Genomic DNA, 25,384 nt, shown 5'->3' on the forward strand with positions numbered 1-25,384 from the left:
AACTTTATTTCTTTGGCACCACCTTTGTTTCACAATAGTTACATATAAACATGTTTTACAAGACATTTAAAAATACAAAATAGGCTTAGATTTTCCAACTTTTGACAAGGAGGACTTTGGCATCAAAAGCAGTCAGTACAAACTCAGTCATAAACATGTTTAAATTACGTGAATATCAAACTGTGCAAGCACTCATGGATGCTTGTCTGTGTCACATATGACACATGGTTAGTTTATATAATATAAACAGAGTTTTAGACCAGTGGCGTCTTGGATTCTAAGAGAAGACGGTGCTTGATTAAAGGGCAAATTCTGAATCATTTCTGACAATTCCTACTAAAGTCTTGTGACAGAAAAGTACAGCAGTTCTATAACACCTTCAAACCCTCCTACATAACATCAAAGTGCAGAAAAAAGTGCATATTTACAGAGGGCTAAAAGGACCAGACACTGTATGTCAGCAGCTAAAGAGAAGTTGGTGCACAACTGGAGAATTTGTCTTAGAGTTACTTAAAAGTATGTGACATAATACAGTACTACCTAGGAAATAATTCTACCTTGACTTGCACTCCTTTCCTCAAGCTTGCTATGCCAAATATTCCGAATTGCTGTCAATAATCAATTACTTAAATTTTCAATGCTATTGAAGGAGAATTTCGGACTAGCCTTTATCTTATTTTTATATGATATTATATCCTAGGAAGAGTGGTACAGTAGAAAAAAAATCATAACTCCATCCCGAGTCCACTACAGCTAAAACCCAAGCAGACGGTCCATGCGGTAGATCGCATATTTTTATCGCGATTTTATATATATATTTTTTGGTTGATATCTGACGTTCATAATGACAGAAACCTCATCACAGTGTTTGTGTGTTTCCAGAAGTCTTGCAAGACGAGATTTCACCTGCTTTTTCGTCCAAATCAGCTCGTAAACAATACGGCATATATCATATAAAAGGTAGGAAAAAGGCTAGTCTGAAATTCTCCTTTAAAAATAGCATTAATAGCATTGGTAAAGTGGTGCTGAGGGAGCCATTAAGCGTTCTGAAGGGTCTGATGTGGAGTTTGTCAGACGGTACCACCTGTCAGTCACATCTCAAAGTGACGGTACATGCTCTCAACGTAGCTCAGGACACGTTGCCAGTCAGGACCTCCCGCCCTCAGCATCTCCTCTATCGTCTGTAAAACAAACAGTGATAAAGTGATATTACAGTGTTTTCATAGCAAGACTTTTAAATGATACTATACGCCAGTAGTGTAAAGTAACTAAGTACATTTACTCAAGTACTGTACTTAAGTACAATATTGGGGTATTTTTTACTTTACTGGAGTATTTCCAATTTTCAGTACTTTTACTTCTACTCCACTACATCTCAGAGGCAAATATTGTACTTTTACTCCACTACAATTATTTGAAAACTTCAGTTACTAGTTACTTTTCAGATAGAAATGATGATATGATGAAACATTCATTAACCACTTTAGCCCTATTTTTTTACCTAGGCTATTTGAAAATAGCCGATCTACAAGCTCACAACGTGTCGCATCACGACGCATTGTGAGCTTGTAGATCTGCTATTTTCAAACATTTTAGTACTTTTACTTTTGGTACTTTAAGTACATTTTGATACCAATACTTTTGTACTTTTACTCAAGTACATTTTTAATTTCGGACATTTACTTGTAACGGAGTACTTATACATTGCAGTATTGATACTTTTACTTAAGTAAAACATTTGAGTACTTTTTCCACCACTGCTATACGCTGCCATTAGACATAATTTCCTCTCAGGTTGGCACACATCCAGACTCTTTCAGTAGTATTGGCACACCCTAACCCCAACCGTGGACCTAACCTTCTCTAAACTAAACTTAACCATTTGTTTGGTGGGGGCATAGCCTGGGAGTTTTTGTCTGAGAGACTAAATTCAGGGCAAGAAAGTCTGGTCACACCCGACCATTTTGGGGTAAAGAAATGTAAATACTTAGTGCATTGATTCACCAGTGGGTTTAATCTGTCATGTACACACTCAATAACCATGAAAACAACTGCATGTCACTCTTAAAACAGGTAAAACATGGCCATTTCCTCGAAATGTAAGAATTCAGTGGTTTCCAGAAGCTCACCAGCGACTGAGCGATTCCAACATTCTCTCCTGTCTTGAACGCCAGACTGAGGTTCTCTCGCTGCAACGTAAAGTACAACTTAAAGAGTTTATAAAACATAAATGATAATACCTCTCCACTCTTCTGTGAGAAGGTCCTACCTTGCTCTCAGGGCTAAGGGTGCAGTATGGAATGTGTGATGGGAGGTAGGTGTGGTACACAGCACAGAACGCTAGGCCATCGGCCCAGCTACTGCTGAAGTTGGTAATGTCGATATTCTATGGAGAGAGGAAACACAAAGGGGATCAATGGAAATTGACAACAATGACAATGCTCCATCTCTGCACATGGACACACTTGTACCTTATAGCCCTGAGTGCGGTTCTGACACCAACGAAGCAGCGAGTTCCTCTTGGAGCCTCCGTGACGCCGTAGCAGTAGATTAAAACCATCCTGGGACCTGGAACAAGTCAGCATGTGAACAAGAAGATACTTTGACTGACCACCTCTAAAGAAAAATATATGTTTTTAACAAACAATAATAGGACTACTTTATACCACGCGCAAGGGTTAAGAGAACTACCATGTGTATACCATTTGGGATGCAAAAGTTAATCAAACTATTTGATTTCATCAATTATACAAAATCATCTTTATGAAATTTGATGCGTTGATTCGATGATAAAAAAATATTTATAATTTTAATTTCTTTTCTTTTTTACTGGTGAAGGTTACAGGAGTGTGATTTGAACTGTAAGGTTATAGTATAAACATATACACATATACACATGTAGGCCTATACATACAGTACGCAGATTTTATGTATATGTTTATGTATATACAATGAATATAGTATACATATAACATCACTAGCTGTTTTCCATCATTCTGCTTCTGGAGAAACACAACTTTTCAGTTACTCATCACTTGGCATGCAAGAGGGGGTGGGGTAGGCAGTCTATTATTACACATGTGGGGGATTTCTTGTGCGTCCTCAAGCCTAATTTCTAGGCTTGAGTTATTAATTAATTGATGTACAGATAACATTACACTGAATATGTTGTAAACATACAATACACAGACATAAAAGACACAATGGATTATCAACGACATCATCAATTTGAATCTTTCTGATTTGTTGATCTAAAAATAAAAATAAATGTGCTTCTCTGTTACTTGATTAATTGAAAACGTAATCAATAGAATAACTCACTAAGACAATAATTGAGAATTGAAGCTCTATATAACATATATATGGTTTAATAAACTACCACAAACAATGGTCATTATCAAACTCTATAGTTTTCCATATGCAATAGTGGTTACTGTGACACCGACTCAGGTAAAAGAGGTGTTTTTGTGTTCACAGTGCATTCACTGGCATCAATATGGGTAAATTAGATTAGATTTACAATCAGAGGAAGTAACACATGAGCCAGCCCCTTAGAATGAATCAAAGACTGCTTTGTGATGTGTGTGAGTGTGAGTGTGTGTGTGGGGGGACCTACTTGGCGGGAGGCACCTCAGTGAGTGCAGAATTGTACTTGTTTAGCAACTCCTCTCGTTTCCCTACAATGACATACACAGTGTGAAAACACCTAACAAATGCACCTGGGAATGCGCGCCAACATCTCTTGTGCTACGTATCTCCACGGTGACCTTGACGTTCGACCTTTTCAACCCAAAACATACGCATCTCTTCAGGGCAGCCTACTGATCATTTCCTCTATGTATAATCAAAAGAGTCAGACCTTGATTGTGACAGTTACAGTTAATCATCTCTTTAGGGCAGAAAATATGTTCTCAAGGTATTTTTCAAACGGACAAACAAATACACAAACACAAACAGATAGGACTTACAATACCTTGCCATGCATTTCTGCGGGCAGGTTAACCACTTCATTATAACCTCATCAAGAGCAAAGATGACATCAGAATGCATGATATACATTCTGCTAACATATACACAACTCACATAATGTGGGACTCATGCATATTCAGCACAGCAGTGGTTCACAAATATTTTCATGTGAATGAGCCCCAAATTAGGTCACGGACCCAAATATGAAAACATTTTGTGCCAGGGATCCCGATAAGAGAAAAGTTGTGGTGTTAAATAATTCACACAAAAATAAATTCACAATTTTTCTAAATTATTCCAAAATGTTTCACAATTTGTCAACATTTGAAATTTGAAAATAGCAGATCTACAAGCTCACGAAGCGTTGTGAGCTTGTAGATCAGCTATTTTCAAATATCTGAGGTATAAAATAACTTAAAGCGGTTAAACTGAATTTGATGCTATATTAACTCATTTAGCTGGGGACCTCCTCTAGGACCCCTGGGGGTCCCCGGACCCCACTTTGAAAACCACGGATACACAGTCCATGTACGGTATGTATACATACAACACACACACAAATAAACACACACCTATATGAGTGCTGTTCCAACTGTCTTGGGGATCCAGGCTCCTGCGGCTCTTGGGTTGGCCAGCGTTCTTTAAAACAAGAACATGCACAGATCAGTACGAAAGCCCTAAAAGGTCATGTATTAATTTCTTTATTAAAAAATGTTCTCATTATAATGACTTAATATTTTTTATTTATGTAATTATCTTGAGTAAACTAAACCTTTTCTCATTTGCAAGCATTTGATTGCGGTCTGTGGATTTCAAAATAAAGGTATCGGTGACAGATATGTTGAACCTCTCTCTCACACACAAGAGAAAAACAATAGTGCAATGTGCCCAAAGACTAAATATGGTATGATAAGAAAAACTCCTCAGACAAAATGGTTTGACCGATTTAGAAAATGCCCTCAGATTACGCTCAGAACACACTTCCAAAGCTTCATCACAAAAGTTTCAGATGTCAGATTTGGGTAAACAAATGTATTATTCATTTGCCAGTTTGTGGAACAAAAGGAATATTTAAACAGTTTCAACAGTACTTTTTCTTCTAGAAACTGTCACAGACACCTTTATACTGCAATTCAGATTGGAAGTCAAATGCTTACAAATGCTCGAAAATGTTTAGTTTTCTCGTGATCAAGGAAATTAAGAGAAGACTAATATTGTTTAACAAGTAGAATAACTCGAGATCACGAGGAACACAAAGTAAATTACCGTAAGTCATTATCATGAAAAAAGAAAAACAATACATGGCAGAAATATATATCTGTAGCATACATTTTATTTATAGTGCATTGAAAGTGGAATGGAAGTGGAATAACATATCTACCCTACAGTACTTGGACTAACACAGCAACACATTTAAGGATAAGGATCATAACACCTGTAGAATGTGTCCACACCTTGTTTGTAGATCCTGCCGGTATGGTGGTATTGGACTGGGAGGTTCCATTTTGCACGGCAGGAGAGGTGTCGGATGACACGGGTAGCCTAGATAGACTTCTGTAACGTTCAGCACACACACACACACACACACACACACACACACACACACACACACGTTATACTTCTGAGGATTACCCATTGATTTCCATTAACCAAATAGTCATAACCTTAAACCTCACCATTAGATGCCTGACCGTTATCGTTATCCCATCATTAAAGGGTAAATTCTCTGATTTGTTTAACACTTCCTATTGTGTTCTGTCTGTTTAGAGCTTGCTCTAAATGGCGCCGATAAATGTATGTAAAATGCATCGAAATGCACCGTTTTATGTACTGTAGTCTACGTAATCCGATAGCATTCAGATTCAAACAGACAAAGCTGCCATTTAATGTAGAGCTGCAACCCATAACTTTCATGTCCTACCCGGAAGTTTATCCCTGGTCCCCCGTGCAAGTGCGGAAAGTTCTACTATTAAGCTACTTTCTAATGGAAAGCTCATTTCTTGTGGTCCTACCCGACCACAGGATACAAATCTCAACAGAAGAGCAGGTTGACCAACTACTGTACAAGTTGTGTTAGTTGTATTGTAAGTATTGCACATACAATACTTAAGAGTACAGTACTACCATATAGTACCACTATACAGATTGATCAAAATAAAATTAAAATCACAAAAAAAAAGTTATGGATTGCAGCTTTAATCCTGATTCTAACAACTTGCCCTAAACACTAAACCCTATATACTTTGTTGACCGGGGTGCGCTATGGGTTTATACCTCTACACCAAATCTCATCGCCAAATATGTACAGTACAAGCTCACAACAAGCCTTGTAGATCTGCTTAGAACTTCGCCGAATGTTTGAATATTTTGTCCAAATGTTTGCCCATAATGACTTGCCCAAGATAGGGACGCCAGGGTTCATGTGGTTAAAGCAATTCCTTGATAAGTGAGGACTGGTTTTCTGATCTGTCTGTCCTTGAGAGGATATATGGCACTAAAATAAGACAGGAGTGTACACACACACACACGCACACACACACACACACCATCACTTGATGTGGAGGCTGTGGTTACACTTGAGCCAGACTGCTAAATAAAATGATTCTAACAAAATCCTTGTCCTCAAGTGGCCCTGTGGAGGGGGGATAAAATGTGACACATTCAGACAGAACAACAACAGAGAACAGAGCCCACAAACTCGCCTCTAACTGAATTTGGTGATTGTCATCCGTTTTCAATTATTGTGACAGAGCAAAAACAATGGGCAAAAAAAACAGGGATCTGTTATGTAAACTTATGTAATAATGTTGTCTAACTGTCTGAATGTGTTGCATAGGTGACCATGAAGACGGATTTATGCTTAGTTGTGCGACACTGACCACACATAACAAAGCATATCAAGCCCTTAAGAAAACAATGTAATTACTTTCAAACACAACCCTTTCATTTTCTTGGGTAATTTCATTTGGTTTAGATTCGTCCAACTCACATTCACCATTCATCGCTTTGGTAAACTTCGCTCACCTTGACCTCTCTGTTGCCACCGTCCTTCGCATCTCATTGGCCTGCCCCTCCTCTCCACGCCTGTCCTCATTGGTCATAGTTCTCAGGTACCTATTGGCCACGCCCTTAGAGTCCATTTTACCTTCCTGCGTGACGGCATTCTTCATTCCTTCACTTTGGCTCCCTCTCGCCGTCCCATCTCTTCCCGCACTGTCCGTCCCTCGTTCCCTACCCCGCTGGTTGCCTTCTCGCTCGTCACAGTTGGAGATTTCAATGGCGGGCCTGTCTCGGGCCTGATTCGGAGCCTGGGCCTCAATTTTGCCCTGGGCCTGAGTGAGAGCGGTGTGCCTCTGCCTGCTCTCTTTCAGCTCTTCCCTCAGGGTGGCCAGTTGCCCGTCTGCCTCTCTCCGTCTCTGCTGGGCGGTGGCCAGCTCCCTCTCCAGGTCTTTGTGAGCCGTGCGGAGGGCCGTCAGCTCCTCTTCGGCCTCGGCCCTCAGCCGGTCCGCCACAGCTACCGCCACCTGCAGGTCAGCCTGGAACTGTTGCCACTCCCTGCGCTCCGTCTGCCGGGGGAAACCGGTCATGTGTTACAGTAGGTGCGTTCAGAGATATGTGCGATTAGCAACCATGTGCAGGCTCTACTTTAGTTGCAGTACATCTCTTTACGAAACTTATGAACATTTTTCATGTGATTAATTCAAACATGCATGTTTTTTTAACTGTGGCAATAAAGCAACATCATTTTGATTCAGACCAAGGTCACCTTTTCTGAGTTTCCTCACTGCAAATAAAGGCATTAACCTGTATGAAGGAGGCATCAACTACATGAGTAGCTCAGTCAGATAAGATTAAGGTTCTAGATTTAAAACATTATAAAATGTAAACACAATGAATATTATGTTTTATACTTGGTGTTCAGACAGATGTTCATGGTTTACCTAGTATCCTAGTTTCTTGAGGCACTACATTGCTTTCTTTGCGTTCTGTAAGTGATTATTTACCTTGCTTATTGTCACCCTGAATAGGAGTGTCTACTAAATACCTAAATTGTTTAGGTTCTGCGGGGAGAGATATATATAAATAAATAACACCTGACCCTGGCACAAACATTTTCAGATGGGGTCCCGCGGCCAAATACTGTATATATCAACTACTGCCTTAGGATAGCAGAGTCCACTGTTGGTGCTGGGAGCAAACGCAATGTGGTGAGCTCAAAGAGACCGACAAATTGGTCAACTGCTTGACACATCAGTTGTATGACGTATCACATACGTCTCGAGTGTACCTGCCTGAACTAGCTTGCCGGCTACGCATCATTTTCGATCATGCGGAGACGGCTGCAAATGTTTTACATTTTTGTAGTTTATTCATCCCGCCCCAGGCATGTAAAGGCCTTAACCCTCCGTTTCATCAATGATCAGATGCAGCACTTGAGGGTTAGTCCTTTCACAACTTAAGCATCTTAACACATTGACTGCCAGGAATTAATTAACTAATTCATCTGCCACCGCCAGTGTTTTTACTAATCTTCCAAGACCCACAGAATTTTTTTTTCAAAGAAGATGTAAACAACAGATGTCTGTGGGGGGTCTCTTCTTTCACCCTGAAAAGGCTTCCATTCTTTAGTTAACGGCAGTTGAATATAGCTTGTTTTCACCAAAAACGCAATCTGGGAAATCTGATAATGTTAGACCGGACAGGCTGGAATTTGTTTAGATAACGTGATTTCCGGGAGTCCCAGGATCAGTCACAGGTTGCGGAAGAGCGCCCTCTATCGTAATCACTGAAAACACCATGTGATCTATGGAAGTCAATGACAGTCAAGCGTTGGATTTGAAATGACTTCTATAGACGTCAATGGCAGTCAATGTGTTAAAGATGAGCCAACGTTACATAATAAGCCAGCCGAAAAACATATTGGTGCAAAATGCAAATATGCTTTTTTGCAAATACATAGCTTTTCACCAATTACAATATTTCCCAGTAAACCCACAAAGCTATTTCCCATTCACGACCAAATCAAGTGGCTACCTCACCTCATAGACCATTATACAGTAATTCATTACTAATCGTCTGTGACAAATCACTTCACACAAAGCTCTATTGACCAAATGCAATGGAGCTCATTCCATCTGACACCATTACACCCCAATTAGATGTGACGGACTGGCCAAACGCAATCATAACTCAACCCTCAGCAGACAGCGAGGTCTTGAACGATTGGCCCTCATCACGCAACTGAAATGTCTTCTGAATGAGCAGCAAGTCACAGCAGGCAGACAGGAGTGGAAGGAGCTTCATAATAACTCTAATGAGGCGAAAAGCAACCCTGTGCCAATTTGAGTTTCGCCCGGTGTCCTCTATTCCAGTGGTTCTCAAACCTTTTCATGTCAAGGACCCCCAACATGATATGTATTTGGCTGCGGACCCACCCCCCCTCTCAAAACTATTTTGTGCAAGGGATTTTTCAAAAATAGCAGATCTACAAGCTCATAGCGCGACACTCAGTGCCACGCTATGAGCTTGTGTATCTGTTATTTTTGAATAGCCAAAATATAAAAGGTTAAAGTGGTTCAAATGATTGTGATGCTATATTAACTACTTTTGCTGGGGACCCCCTGGCACCCCTCCAAGGACCCCTGGGGGTCCCCGGACCCCACTTTGAGAACCAATGTTCTAATCAGTCGATTTCAGTGTGAAGAAACACATACAAGAAGAAACACATACAAATGCATGTGTACACACACACACACACACACACACACGTTTGGTATTACTATACTTGTGAGGACGTCAACGTTTTAGAACGACAGTGTTTTTGTGTTTACCTTTTCATTGCTATTTTGACCCAAACGGTCCTTACACACTGGGAACGTAATTTTAGCATTTGGACGGTAAAATAGAATGTTATCGGCCACGTTGGCCGGCCAAATAAATGCCTAGCGGAATACCTGGCTCTAAACCCTAACCCCCAAACCTAACCTCTAAATGCCTAATCCTAACATGAATCTTTTCCTAATTGTAAGCCTAATAACTCCCCAAATCCTTTTTTAAACATAAAACAAACAAGCACAGTACACATACACACATACATTAAACAAGTTTAACCCATTAAGACCTGAGGCCGATTCTAAAAATGTTTTCTAAATCCTAACTATATATTTTTGAAAAGAATATAAAAATATAAATATATATAAAATATCTCAAAATATTTGTTCCAAATTTTCACGATTTAAAATAAATAGCAGACCTGAAGCTCATAGCGCAGCATTTGGTGCCACGCTATGAGCTTGTAGATCTGATATTTTTGAATAGCCAAAGAAATCTAAAGTGACACAGATGCATTCCCGGATTGAATGGGTTAAAACAAGTTTCAATGTGAAAGTTAAAATGGGAATTTAGATCAAAGTTTCCCAACACCGTATCACGTCTGAGTGAAGCCAAAAACAGCCAAATCTGGACATGAATGGACACACACATTTTTACACTCTCAGGGTTAAATGAACACTGAGGATTTTACAGCCAGGCTGGGTGTGTAGATCACTCTCCAGTAGCCACAATGAAGTCCCCTCCTTATTATCTATGATTACCAGACCTCAATGGTCTGGATCGGCTATATTAACGCCTTTTCTTTCTCCTTTATTTTTTTGTGAAAGTAAATACAACTCTCCAACATGTGAACATCGAGCGGAGAAAGAGATCAAGAGTTTTCGGTGTACTTTTAGGTGCATTCCCAGAGCATATCTGTGCCTTGGACAAGCACAAACACTGCCTCTGTGGATAGGACGCACGCACTTCAAAAGAGCCTCTCAGAACAAGCCAGCCAAGAGGTAAACGATACCAGACCATTAAAACAAAGTTAAGCAACCATCTACATAAAAGGGAAGAGGAGGAAAAATGAAAGAAAGAAAAAACAAAGAGAAGAACTTAAGGACAAGAAAGTACCGGTAGCTGGAAACATGCAGAGACTTGGGCTAGCAAACCGAGGCAGAGGGTACATAAAAGTTAGTGTGTGTGTGTGTGTGTGTGTGTGTGTGTGTGTGTGTGTGTGTGTGTGTGTGTGTGTGTGTGTGTGTGTGTGTGTGTGTGTGTGTGTGCTTCCATGTGTGAAAGAGAAATACGGAGAGTGAGGAGGAGTGTTGCAATGTAACCCACAGAGAAATGAGGGAGTGCAGAGGAGTGGAAGGGGTTGGGAGGGAGGGAGGGAGGGAGGCCTGGTAATTAGATGAAGAATGGATTGTGAGGAGAGAGGAGGAGAGAGATCCCAGCCAAGTTGTTTCCTCATCTGACCAGCGACTCAAGACCACAGCTGGGCCGCATTATATTGGACGTGCTCGCACACGCACATACATACACACACACAGTACACGTACAGACGCATATCATATTCCATCCATCTCTCCCTCCCTCCCTTCCTCCCACACATGCACACCTCCCTCTATTCTCTACTGCCTCTCCACCAAACCGCACGGTACAACTCTCTCACACCAATGCATCCACAATGAGCTGGAAGGTGGATAGAAGACTCTCTGCTTGGCTAAACCGAGCAAAACAAAACATCAAATGGACTGCCAAGATGTCGGGAGAAAAAGTTAAATAAAGCTCACGGTTACTTTCAATATGCAATATGACTGTGTCTCACTTTGTATTTAAAAGAGAACCACTCCATCCGAAGTTGATTTAACTCAGAATTTCAAGTGTACAAATGTAACCAAATGGACCCGTAACATTTGCACACACTCCGGGTAAAAAAAAGAAGAGGGATAAATTAATGGCGAGATTATAGATTATACTGTGTAGGCTGTATTTTAAGACATACTACTGCAGAGAAATTTTGACTTGAAGGAACTCATAATATAATCTGGACGTGGACACTCCAACTGGAGCATGTCTGCTAAAGGAAACAGGAAGGAGCACTCTTCTCTTCACACTGAGATAAGGCTGTTGACTTTCACTCTTAAAAACACACACTCTCTCTCCCTCTCTCTCCCTCAAGGACTGATCTAGTGCCCCACTGCACCCAGATGTGGCCTCCAGGATTCTCACACACACACACACACACACACACACACACACACACACACACACACACACACACACACACACACACACACACACACACACACACACACACACACACACACACACACACACACACACACACACACACACACACACACACACACACACACACACACACACACACACACACACACACACACACACACACACACACACACACACACACTCTCTTGCCTATTACACATCTGACTCCCTGATAATGCCTGGGAAATGTCCCAACACATAGGAAGATACAGTATTGTGCGCATGTGTGTGTGTATTTGGCAGCCATCTGTCCCCTGGCTGCAGATCGCATCCACACCCCAGCTTCCTAACACATACTTAAGAGAGACATCACATCTATGTCGTAGATCCTCTCTCCAGTTTTACGCTTAAGCGTTTCATACTCTTGGTTTTCAAAGTGGGGGCGGGCAGGGAGGCCAATTGGAAAGGAGAAGAAAATGACAAAATATATATATATATATATATATATATATTTTTTTTTTTTTAAGCCATTTCGGAGTCATTGGCATGGAAAAGTTTGGGAACACCTGCTCTATAACAGTCAGTCAGTCAGACAAAGATGGCCCTAATGACCCGAGTGGAATATGAAAACTACTTGCATAACCCTTGCACGAGCTGCATATAAACATCAGCATGCAGCCACAAAAATGGTCCTAATAATCACACTTACATTTGTAAGCAAGTTGAACAAATAGAAAACACACGCAAACAGCCATATTTTGCATTGCAAATAATTTGACATGGACACCCACAAACCCCCAATACACATGTAAACTTTTATAGTTTATGAATAGACAGCTGTCTGACTCAGGGGAGCAGGCACAGGCCACTGTGAGCACAGAGACTCACATAGTCTCATGGTGAGAAAGAGACAAAGATAAAGAAAAAAGAAAATAAGAAAGAGAAAGAAAGAGAGAGAGAGAAAGAGAGAGAGAGAGAGAGAGAGAAAAAAAACAAGGGAGCCTAAAGCCCATTCCTGGAAATCTCCAGTACCATCCACCTGGAACTGATCCCAAACCAGTTCTCTGAGAGACATTAGATCCGGGAGGGTGGGGGTCAGATCTGACCAGCCATCCACACACCACATGTCCATGTCCATCAATGAAGCACTGTCTTCATTTTGTGTGTATACAGACCAGTGCTGGACATACACAAACAGATGGTACATCAGATAACATATTTGGTAGGTAAATGCGAGCGGATTACGCTGGATCTTCCAGCTATATGCAGGGCCAATGGGAATGGAGGGGAGAGGACTGAGTTAGGGAGAACGGAAGGTGTTCAGTGATGGATGGGTCGATGGAATGGCACTGAGAGAATGGATAGATTTAGAAAACGAGGTAAGGGGTCAAAACAGAAATAAGACGGTGACAGAAAAGGAATGGGCCGGAGACGGGTGGAAACAAAAAAAAGGCCGGGAGGAGGAGATGAGGCAAGGAGGGCGAGCACGACGGGCAGACTAAGAGCACTAAGCTGTGAGGTCATTGTTTTGAGTTCTCGGACTCAAGGAGGCGCGGTGATGGAGAACGGACGAGAGAATAAGAGAGGGAGGCACAGAGATTAGGGGAGGGGGGGGTTACAATACAACACTCAACCCACACATTCAAAGCACAACTCTCGATGCATCTGCGCGGTGCGCCTCCCGTTGCAACACACATGCGCGTAAACACACGGCCAGTCGGCCGGTCAGTCACAGTGGGAGCTGAATTATATTAAACAAAACAAGTTATGTCCCCTCTACAGCTGAACGCGAGCCCCCCCCCCCCCTCCCCCCCGAACCTCCTTCTCCTCCCCCGCAACAGCACTCCACCTCTCGCTGTCTCTCCACAAAGGGCTCCCAGGACACCACAACAGACCCCGAGTTCATAAAGCCGTTCTTTGCTAAGCTTATATTGCTCCACCGGGGGCCCACATAAACACAGACGCTGGACAGCCCTGGAGTTCGAATTGAAGGCTACCTCATTGTATACTAGCGCTCCAGCTCACCCCAACCCCAGGCTTGCATTCCCAGACAAACATGCAGCGGCATTGGACGAGAGTTGAAGGGACGAAAAGGATAAGACAGGGTGGCGGGAAGGGAAGCAGATACGACAAGTTGAGATAGACTGGAGAGAAACACTGATGGTATGCACATGAGGTCAGCATGCCTAAGTTATTAAGCAATTAAGCCACTGCATTGTACAAGAAATAGCAGAAATAGGACAGCTAATGACAGGAAAAGAAAAGCCGCCAGGTTGAAAGTGGTTAAATTGGCGAATTAAGCCATCTTGATGCTGGAAGACAGCTCAAAGGAGGTTGAGAAGAACTGGGGAAGACAGAGCGCAAGAGAAAGGACAGGAGAGTGGAGAGGCTGAGAGGCGCACATCATACGCCAGCTGTTCCAATCTGTGGCAGATCTGGAGGAAGTCGGGAGCCCCCGGCTAGAATCCCCTTAAGGGCGTGGACCGGGGAACGGTTGACAGGAAATTAGTACACACAACTAAACAAAAAAACGAGCCGTTCCTCAGAAATATGAAATGCTTCGGTACGATGCTGAGAGAATTTTAGTTCCTTAATCTTGCAAAATGGGTCCAAAATGGGCTGGGGCCACACTATGGGTCGACCTAAAATTCCTGGTGGAGTCCCCGCAATAAAAGAACAGCATTGATGAGGATGTCTTTCAGGTCCTTTTAAAATCTTTATTCATTTAATCATTTCTTTCCACAGTTGCGATCAAGCGTACCTATTTTGGGCAAGTCATAATGGGTGAACATTTGGCAAAAAATAGAGACTGGCGAAGAGATTTGGTGCAAAGGTGAAAAAGGTAGGGTGCCAAAGTACAGACCCCTGGGGGACCCCAATCAACACAGTATATAGGGTTTAAGTGGTTAAACAGCAACAGGTACGCTGCTAACATTTGAAAATCCAATAACTGAATGGTTTTGATCATCATCCTGAGTAGTTTTAACAGTGTCTGGCTTTTCACTTTCGATAGAGGAACATGGGACCTTTGATAGTCAAGAGATCAAGGACGGACAAAGACGATCTCAAAAGCAGCGTTTCCTCCTCCTGGGCCTCTTTGGAGGAGCAGAAGAGAGGACAGGAAGACCTCCATTAGTGGGACTGTGTCCCTCAGGGGTCCTGATGGGGCCGTTTCATGTGTGGGCGGGGGGCTAGGGTTGTGTTTTTATCTCAGAGATGAGAGGCCGCACAAACCGTGGCGCTGACCTACGCCTCAGGGAGCGTGTCACTTCCTGTTTATATTTCTATACTTATCCACACAAGTCCCTCTCGGCGTGTTACAAGAGAGTGTAGGAAGTACCGGTAGATGTACAGAGAGAGGTAGTGATTAAACTGGACTTAACTGCAGTTTACTGTATTTCTGGGGGTGTTGGAGGCCTGGAACCAAGCATTGGGAAAATATTGGCAGAAAACACGCACGCACGCTCGATCTAGTCTAGATCATTGGATGTAAAAGTCTTACCTGAATGGTGCTTCTCAAAGTTCTCACTTCTGTCAGTAGACCTCTCAATAGCTCTGGGGGAGAGAAGGAGTAGGACATGTCACATGCACATCAAAAACAGACAACAGGGATGAAGTGTATCTCTCCATAAGAGATTAAAGAAGGCTATAATCCACAATGACATGAAATTTAGAAATAATCTTCCCCTCATCAGCCTCCAAAGCCTTAAAACTCTGAACGTGGGGCTGCGTAGAGTGACGTGTTGTTCAACAATTGACGCTCGAAGCTTAAATTGGCCTTTAGGTGGCACATGCCACCCCTGGAATCTGACTAGCCACCCCAGGTGCCACCCATTATCCTAAACGATATCTGCCCAGTCAGGGGGCATCTAATTGAATTTATCTTTAAATTAAACTTCAAACACAGGAATGAAAGACACAGTAAAGTTAGTAATGTTAGAGTCCACTACCATAGTGGAGACATTTTTTTATTTATTAATGCATGCGTGTGCTAGCTGGCACGTGCACATGCTCGTACTTCAAGACACCAAGTCAAAAGGTCTGGATATGCCACTTTTCAGCTACAATAGCCAAGTCTCTCTTACCTGTTGCACTCAACGCTTCATCCTGACTGCTGGCAATCCCCAGTGTTGTCCTGTATTCCTCCAGCATCCTCTCCATCTCCTCTCCCTGGATGCCCCTAGCCCCATTGCCCTGCTGCGGAGATGGAGACAGACCGCTGTCCCTGTCCTTCCAACTGGACTCAGAGGGGCTGGTCATGGGTGACGTAGTGCCCGGGGATGAGGGCCTCTTGATGGGGCTCGCCGCCACACTCTTAGCCTGACTGAGGTGGGTCCGGGGGGTGGAGGTGGATGGACAGCCATTACGCCCCAGAGTAACCTGCGGCCTTTTGGGTGAAACGACACTTCCTGGTTTGTTCTGCGCCAGGGGAGTGATCAAAGGACAGATCGTGGCGCTATTTGGGCTGATGGGCGTAGGGGTAGTGGGAGGAGGGGGCTGCGTGGGTGCGGCAAGGGTGGTGGGACTAAGGTGCGATTTTGTCCCAACGGGGACTGGGCCAGAGCCTGGGGCAAAATCTACAACAGATGCAGGTTGTGGTGAGCTGGGCACATCACTCACAGGAGAGTTAGGAGCAGTGTGGAAAACATCCAAGTGAGTACCTGAAGAAAAAACAAAAACAAAACAGAAAACAAATAAGACAGGCAATTGTGTGTTTCAGCAATGAGGATGCCAGAGAAGAAGAAAAGAGTGACAGAGACGGCCAAATCAAGACAAACTGAGAGAAAGAGCCAAGGACTAAATGAGGTCTCACCTGCACAAGAGACTATATATGTCACAGTACGTTTGGAGAACCAGTACGATTGAAGACAGAGCGCTCGTTTTTAGGCACGGGGCTTCGGGGCGATGCGGGGCTTTTCGAGACAGGGTTTATTAGCGAGGCTCGCGAGGAGGAGGAGCTCCTCCTCCTTCTCCTTCTCCTTCTCCGTGTGTGTGTGTGTGTGTGTGTGTGTGTGTGTGTGTGTGTGTGTGTGTGTGTGTGTGTGTGTGTGTGTGTGTGTGTGTGTGTGTGTGTCAGGGAGAAACTAAAACAAAAGCCAGCAGAACACAATAAAAGTATCTTAACAGTCCACCTGATTCGAATGCTATCTGCATTGAATGGGGAAATAGGCGAGTTTATTAGACCTTTGAATGGGCGAAATAGGCGACCTACTTACCTACCCACGATTTATCAGACCATTCATTGGGTGTTATCAAGACATACTAACCTACCAACTGACATGACTTAATAGTTCAGTTTAGGTTTCGCTTTTGGTTTTGGACCCTGACGGAGGCGCGCAGTCACAGGCGAACTGTCACCCCGTGAAGGACCACAGAGGGAGCTAAGGCGACCGAGTTGCCGTCCTGAACGGTGTGACGTTCGCCTGTGCCTACTCAGCGCCGTTTGAGTTATGTACCGATAGGCACAGAATCGTAAATATTGTTGTGCGGACTGCTCCGCCTCCAAGTAGGTCAGTAGCTCCTGAATGAATGGTCTGATAAATCGCGGGTAGGTAGTAGCCTATTTCGCCCATTGAAAGGTCTAATAAACTCGCCTATTTCCCCATTCAATGCATTGATAGCACTCGAAGCCGGTCACACACGCGCGCACGTGTGTGTGTGGTCGCGGCAATATATGCTTGTGCACAAGCCTGGCTTGTGGCTCCCTCTAGTGTTGCTTCTACAGAATTGCTGGGTGGGTGGTAAAAACGAGCGAGCCTTCTTCAATCGTACTGGTTCTCCAATCATACTGTAACATATATATACTTCTATTCCGCTACTATTATACCTGCTGCAATGTTTCTCTGCTTGCACAGGAAGCATCTCTGCCTAATTTTTTATTGTTATTCAAACCACGCACAATAATCTGTGCTGTGTTAACTGCCTCTATGTTTAACGATGCACCTTGTGTAAATATTTGACATTGCTCATACTAACTATATTAGGAATATTTAACATATCTGACTTGTTTTCCTTGTGTCTTTGTTTCTCTATTCTTTACCCCTTACTTGAAACTTCAAAAATGTTGGAAGCTCGTATGACAAAGAATTTCACCCACTGTTTTACACCTGTAAACCTGTGATGTGACAATAAAGCTGAATCAGAATCTGGCTCACGGATATACGGAGGGGAGGGTAGCAGAGAACGGCTGCCAACATCACAGGATAAAGGATGTTGAGAGAAAGGAGCTAGGTGGTCACTAGCCTGGCATGCAGACACTCAGCACTCTCAGCGCTCAGCGAGCTGCCAAGATGACCAGTTGAACAAGTCCCTGTTGGGCAGCTCATAAATAAGCCATCACTCTGAGGATGAATAGCCTGATACTAGACTGAGAATAGACATTCCTCTTGAGCAGCCACAGTCCACTGCGCCCTTTCCTAAAAATTCTTGAGAGCACAACACAGGGGACCCAGTGTTTCCCACATATAGACTTATCTCTGGTGGCCCACCACAATATCAGACCATCCTGTCTGCAATATTTGCCAAACTGACAAGCATTAACATGCAGTGCTGACAGTTTGTCTTATACTATACACATCCTGTCCGCTTGCATTACTCTTCTTCCCCACCACCACAAATAACCTCACAATTAGTGGGAAAATAAACTAGGCTCCATTTCACATTTTGTCTGTTTCTATTCTATTCCTGTGTTTCCTTCTTTGGACAATAGAACCCACAACGCCTGCAGAATGGATGTGTTTTCACATATGACTCACGATTAGTATAAATTTGCACAGTTACACGCTCATGTCAACAGAAAAAAAGAATGGGAGGCTTGTTTTATGACATTCTCACGCAGCTCGTCGTTAAAGCTGCAATCCTGGACTTAATGAATAAAACATGATTTGAACGAGTCTTTATGGTAGAGTATGTTAAAGGTAGGGTAACTGATATTGCTTTGTGTTAAATAGCTCTATGTTCTAATAGTACTCATTGCTATAGTGTTTAGTGTTTGTTCAGTAACAGGGTGCATTTTCAGATCAGGATACCAATTTTATCCAATCAGGACACAGTATACAGATTCAATAACTGAAATTGGAAGTGATGACAAAGAAATGAGCAGACAAAATTGGAACTGGAACACTAAAATTGAAGCTGATAAATGGGTGCTCCATCCTGATTGGCTGAAAATGGCAAGCCACCTGAAAATGTTTATTAAAGAGCTGGAGAGCCTCCTGTTACTGAACAACCACTATAGCAATGATTACTATCAGAATATAGTGCTTTAACCTTTTAACAAAAAACGTTTTGTTTTAAATATCACTACCCTACCTTTAATACAATATAACTAGTACGACTGCAGTGGTAGGAGGGGGTCTAACCCTGGCGTTGGGAAGGACACTTACTGATTGACGAGTAGCCCTGCCTGAAGCTCCTAGCCAGATATTTCCCCTGGCCAAGAAGGGAGCAGTAGGTGTACGGGTGGACATGGATGTTACGGGTTATAGCTTTAATTTCCTCATCCAGTGTTCCAGGGTGTGTGTGTGTGTGTGTGTGTGTTCATGTTGGTGTGTGGCATGCGCATGTGTGTCAGAGAGAATTAGGCGTGATTAATCCGCTGCCCTTGTGCTGAGCCTGGGGAATTCTGCCGATTCATCACAGCTGGCCCCTCCGTGGCCACGACCAATCACATGGGGACGCCAGGAGAATGACCACTCACTGAACAACGTGCAGGAGTGGAGCCAAGATTCCTGCTGCTCAAACACACACACACACACACACACACACACACACACACACACACACACACACACAGCTTCCCCTTTTGTTGCTCTCAATCTCCTGCTTCTCCTCATCTTCCATTCTGTTTCTCATGCATGCTCTTCGTCCCTGGTTTCTCTCGCTCTCCTCTTCCTTTCGTTCTTTCTTTCTCTCCCTCTCTCTTTCTTCCTCCTTCCACTCCTCTGCCGAGGAGAAGTTGAAATATGTATATTGGAGGCCTCACTGTGTTTTTGCTCCCATTGCTCACTGCTAGGTGTGTGTGTGTGTGTGTGTGTGTGTGTGTGTGTGTGTGTGTGTGTGTGTGTGTGTGTGTGTGTGTGTGTGTGTGTGTGTGTGTTTGAAACCCAAGCCAGAACGCAGACTATCAACATTACATTCTTCCAAAGAATCAGTAATTTATGGGAAGATTACAGTAGAAAATAATTACAGAATTGCTGTGTGTGTGTGTGTGTGTGTGTGTGTGTGTGTGTGTGTGTGTGTGTGTGTGTGTGTGTGTGTGTGTGTGTGTGTGTGTGTGTGTGTGTGTGTGTGTGTGTGTGTGTCAGAGAGAGAGAGTGAGTGAGAGTGAGAGAGAGAGAGAGAGAGAGTCAGTCGTACCTGTGGCTGGTGCTCCGTGGCCATCCTTGCTGGAGAAGTTGCCCATGCTGCAGTGAGGAGTGTGTGGGCACCAACGTGACCCTTTACAGGCGCGGGCTTTATCTCTCAGCCGCCGCACCGAGTTGACCTTCACGTACGCAAACACCAGAGACAAACACAGACAAGGAGACGTTGGGACTTGGGACCATGGGGTAGTGGGTTCATTATATACACACACCGGTGGTTCGCGAAGTGTGTTCCGAGGACCCCCAGGTAGGCCCGTCACAATTATTACAAAATCGCAATCATTTTAGATAATGGCAATTATCATGCATAATCGTCATAACCGCTTCCATGTTGAGAATGTTTCAAATATTTTCAAACATTTGAAACTAAATCGGCTACTTTCACAATGAATGTTTATTGTAAAGTATATAGACTAAAGTTATTAAATGTGTCAGTCATTTCTTTGTATATTTAGGTTATTTGTCATTTCTGTCCTGTGCAACTTCAAAGCCTAAAAGCCAAACAGAAATGTATATTTTATTCATATGTTGCAGTGTTCAACGATAAAATACACAATTAAATCGTTAATCGCAACTATTTGTGTGACGAATTAATCGTCACGTCAAATTTCATAATCGTGACAGCCCTACCCCCATAGGTCCTTCAGGGGGGGGGTCCTTCAGGGGGTCCCCCCGCCCCCGGAAACAAGCCAGCAAGGCTTTTTTTGTGTTATCCCTTTTAGCATTGATTGCACAATTGTACTTGCTGTACTGTTTGCAACTTGTTAATAAAGCATTCAATCAATCAAACAAACTCAATATTAATTTGGCATCTGGACATCAAACAGTTTGAGAAACACTGATATAAATTACACTCAGGGAGATATCAGTCAGTATTTACAGGCTATGAAGAAGAAGACCTTGGAAATTAATCCATTAAGACCTGAGGCAGATTCTACAAAATGTCTTCTAAATCCTTATCGTTTTCAGAAAAACGTATGTTTCTATATCAGTGGTGCTCAAACTTTTTCACGTCAAGGACCCCATTATGTATTTGGCCACCGATCCCCGTCAAAAAATAGCAGATCTACAAGCTCGTAGCACGGCACTCCGAGCTTGTAGAGCTGCTATTTTTGAATAGCCAAAGTATAAAATAATGGTTATAGCTCAAATCTAAAATGACACAGATGCGTTCCCGGATTGAATGGATTAAGGTGCAGTTCAGTCAACTTGTGAATGATATCAGTAATTTGCAGTCAGTGACTACAAGTCTGGACCAGAGAGCTGTTGCAGGGCAGTAATAAAACTCACAGCAGCACAAACAGTCATTGAAGGAGAGCAATGGTTGTTCATTTGAATGCTCATTTGGTTTGGTGCAGCAGAACAACAGAAAGCCAAGGACTTTTACCAGTGGTGTAAAGTAACTAAGTACATTTACTTAAGTGACATTTTTATGTATTTGTACTTTACGAGTATTTCCAATTTTCAATACTTTTACTCCAATACATCTCGGATGCAAATATTGTCCTTTTACTCCACTAAATTTATTTGAAAACTTTAGTTACTAGTTACTTTGTAGATTTTGATTATTATTACTACAAAGCATACATTACCCACTTCAGCCATATACATTTCGGCCATTTGAAAATAGCAGATCTACAAGCTCATAATATGTCGCATTAGTGAGCTTGTAGATCTGCTATTTTCAAAAGATTGTTATACATTTGAAAACTTGAAATCGGACCTTCTGCATAACAAGTACATTTGCTTTTGGTACTTTAAGTACATTTTGATGCCAATACTTATGTACTTTTACTCATGGGCATTTTGAATTCCAGACTTTTACTTGTAACAGAGTATTTGTATATTGCAGTACTGATACTTTTACTTAAGTAAAAAATGTGAGTACTTTTTCCACCACTGACTTTTACATAACCAAACCAAATCACAACGATGGTGAATGTTGTAGGTCAGGGGTCTTCAACAGGGGGTCCGGGACCCCTAGGGGGTCCTCAAAGTTACTACAGGGGGTCCGCCGAATCTTTGTGATATGATTTTTTTTTTTGTACATGAACCACTTGAACCATAGCATCCATTTTCTAAGGAGAACTTTAGCCAAAAATAGCATATTTTTGGCAAAGAGTTATAGGTGTAGAGGGAAAAAAGAGCAGCAAACGTTTATCTGAAACACAATTGTATACAATATAGATCTCTCTCTCAGCTAGGGGGTCCTTGGCCTGAAAACGTTGAAGACCCCTGGTGTAGGTGTCAAGCAGGGCATACCAACAACACCATGTGAGCACTGCGTTCATTCAGCCATTTGGAGCTCTGAGAGGGAAGCAAGCAGTGATGGAAGAAGTAATCACATTTTTACTTAAGTAAAAGTATCAATACCCTATTGTAGAAATAGTCTGTTACAAGTACAAGTCCGTTAGTCAAAACTTACAAAAATATTGGTATCAAAATGTACTTAAAGTACCAAAAGTAGAAAGTACGGATTGTGAAGACTGTCCCATTTCACAAGTTCTCAAATGTATCAAAATCTTTTGAAAATAGCAGATCTACAAGCTCACTTGTGATAGTGAGCTTGTAGATCTGCTATTTTCAAATGGCCAAAATGTATACAGAGCTGAAGTGGTTAATGTATGTTTTGTAATCATTATTAAAATCTACAAAGTAACTAGTAACTAAAGTTTTCAAATAATTGTAGTGGAGTAAAAGTACAATATTTGTCTCTAAGATGTAGTGGAGTAGATGTAAAAGTACTGAAAATTGTAAATACTCCAGTAAAGTAAAAAATACCTCAATTTTACTCAAGTACAGTTGAGTAAATGTACTTCGTTACTATCCACCACTGGAAACAAAATGTAACCAAATGGACCCATTTGGTTACATGTTATACCATCTTAGAGTTAAACTGAGGACTTTATTACCAAACAATGTGTGAACTGAACACTGAAACCGTTTGCAAAAAGCTTATAGTGTTTGACATAAAGATCTGGTCTGGATGAGTAAAGTAACGGGACAGGCAAGATTCATTGATTGATGATTACTGATGGATTATCGGGTGGTAGGCTATATATGTTCCAGGGTGTAAAGTAACAAAGTACATGTACTCAAGTACTGTACTTAAGTACAATTTTGAGGTATTCTTTACTGGAGAGTATTTCCAATTTTAAGTACTTTTACTTCTACTCCACTACATCTCAGAGGCAAATATTGTACTTTTACTTTACTACAATGATTTGAAAACTTTAGTTACTATAGTTACTTTGTAGATTTTGATGATTACAAAACATACATTAACCACTTCAGTACTAGTATACATTTCGGCTATTTTCCAAAGATGTGTATACATTCTGCATAATAAGTACTTTTACTTTGTGTTTTGATACCGATACTTTTGCACAGAGTATTTCTGCTATTCTATTACATTTGGTACTTTTACTTAAGTACAAAAGTATTTTTTCCACCACTGCCTATATGTTCCGCCCCCCCGCGATCAACAAAGTTTATTCAAGTCAACTCTTACTTCAGACTCTCCTAACAAAACATGCACAGAGGACAGAGCAACAACAATCACAACTTTTTCACGCATGATGGGACCAAAAACGTTACATTTTATACCCGCGAGATATTAGCATCTCCTCCTTAAAGACTTGTAGGATCAATTACATGATCTGGCGTAACGTTTCCCACAAAACCGTTATGGGGGGGAAAAGCACGACTGTGATCGCACAATAGAAAATAGAAACATACCCCTGAGATGATGAAGATGTACTTTTAAATCCTTTTGTTCTTCTGAGTCTCGCTGCTGCCTGGTTCACTGCACCTTCGTACCAGCTTTTGTTGCCAGGTTTTGCGAGAGAAACAAGCAAACGGATCTATGAAAACAAGCCCAAAAGAAACGAGCCCTTGGGAGGGGTACATGTTGGGCTTCGCCCTTAAACACATTGGCTATTTGAAAATAGCCAATCTGCAAGCTCACAACGCGTCGTGATGCGACGTGTTGTGAACTTGTAGATCGGCTATTTAAAAAACAATTATGGCCGGGGGTACCAAGGAGGGACTCCCTGGCATAACATATTTTCAGATGGGGGTCCGGCGGTCCGCAGACAAATACATATTAATTTGGGGGTCCTTGACTTGAAAGCCCAAAGTCGCTTATAATAAGCCGACACGGCAACACTGGCTGCACGCACGCTGCCCTGTGGTCTCTCTTCAATGACGGAGGATGTCCGGTAGAGGGCAGAGCTAAGCCGTAGTAGGCCTGTTGCCTGGCCCCTATGGGCCAAACAAACTCAACCACACTTGAGAAGTTGAGATAGCTCTAATTTGAGCCAGTTTAAGTCAGTGGTTCTCAAACTTTTTCCATATCAAGCACCCTCAAATTGATCTGAAAAGGTTTTGCCAGGGAGCCCCATAAGGGAAGATTTATGTGATAAAGATTTTTTTTAAATAGCAGATGTACAAGTTCGCAGCACTGTGTGAGCCTGTCTCCCTGTCTCTCCAACTTTTAGTAAACACAAAATACCTTTGGGTATACCATTTATCAGCTTACATTTTATAGCCTTCTAATTCTAAATGTGTCTGCTCATATTTATTTCACTTCCGATTTCATCTGATCCTGTGTGAGATCTCTCTCCTGATTGGATGAAGTTTGTATCCTGGCCTGAAAATGTATTTTCTGATTACTAAAGAGCTGGAGAGACAGGGAGATCCATGTTACTGAACAAACACTCCATGGCAGTGATTACTATGGAAATATTGCTATTTAACAGTTTCAATAAACAAAACAATATCACTATATTAATTTGTGTAATGCACAATTCCTAATACATATCAAAGGTACGGTACGTTATATCTTTTGGTATATATATTTTTTGGGGGATAAAAAGGTTAAATTACTATATTCTGATAGTAATCATTGCTAAAGAGCGTTTGTTTGGTCACAGGGGTCTCTCCAACTCTTTAGTAAACAGATTATAGTACATTTTCAGGTAGGTGACACAATTTAAGCCAAT

At 42.1% G+C, this 25,384-nt stretch overlaps 1 protein-coding gene across 2 annotated transcripts; it reads right to left on the bottom strand.

The window, feature by feature from the left end:
• Positions 1–24,213, bottom strand: LOC308081545 (uncharacterized protein). 2 transcript variants are annotated; one of them, XM_080457912.1, is made up of 12 exons: positions 24,120–24,213; positions 20,377–20,503; positions 16,104–16,679; positions 15,521–15,573; positions 6,994–7,535; positions 5,424–5,520; positions 4,542–4,608; positions 3,617–3,677; positions 2,472–2,568; positions 2,270–2,386; positions 2,130–2,189; positions 1–1,181 (listed from the first exon to the last, which is right to left on the bottom strand). In XM_080457912.1, the coding sequence occupies exons 2-12, from the start codon at positions 20,420–20,422 to the stop codon at positions 1,092–1,094; spliced, it is 1,806 nt and encodes a 601-aa protein (XP_080314038.1). In that variant the 5' UTR covers positions 20,423–20,503; positions 24,120–24,213; the 3' UTR covers positions 1–1,091. The 2 variants fall into 2 exon arrangements, with proteins under 2 accessions (XP_080314038.1, XP_080314037.1); XM_080457911.1 differs by having other exon boundaries at positions 5,424–5,523.
• Between the last annotated feature and the right edge of the window lie 1,171 nt (positions 24,214–25,384).

Source organism: Gymnoscopelus braueri (assembly GCF_963280865.1).
Source record: "Gymnoscopelus braueri genome assembly, contig: SCAFFOLD_157, whole genome shotgun sequence".
NCBI classification, from domain to species: Eukaryota; Metazoa; Chordata; class Actinopteri; order Myctophiformes; family Myctophidae; genus Gymnoscopelus; species Gymnoscopelus braueri.

What these genes read in the sequence shown, in the direction of transcription:
- LOC308081545 (XM_080457911.1), bottom strand. Translation starts at nt 20,422, where the DNA reads ATGGGCAACTTCTCCAGCAAGGATGGCCACGGAGCACCAGCCACAG. An exon ending in CCACGGAGCACCAGCCACAG is followed by an intron (nt 16,680 to 20,376) that starts GTACGACTGACT and finishes TTTTTTCTTCAG; the next exon opens with GTACTCACTTGGATGTTTTC. An exon ending in TTGGAACAGCACTCATATAG is followed by an intron (nt 3,678 to 4,541) that starts GTGTGTGTTTAT and finishes ATGTCATTGTAG; the next exon opens with GGAAACGAGAGGAGTTGCTA.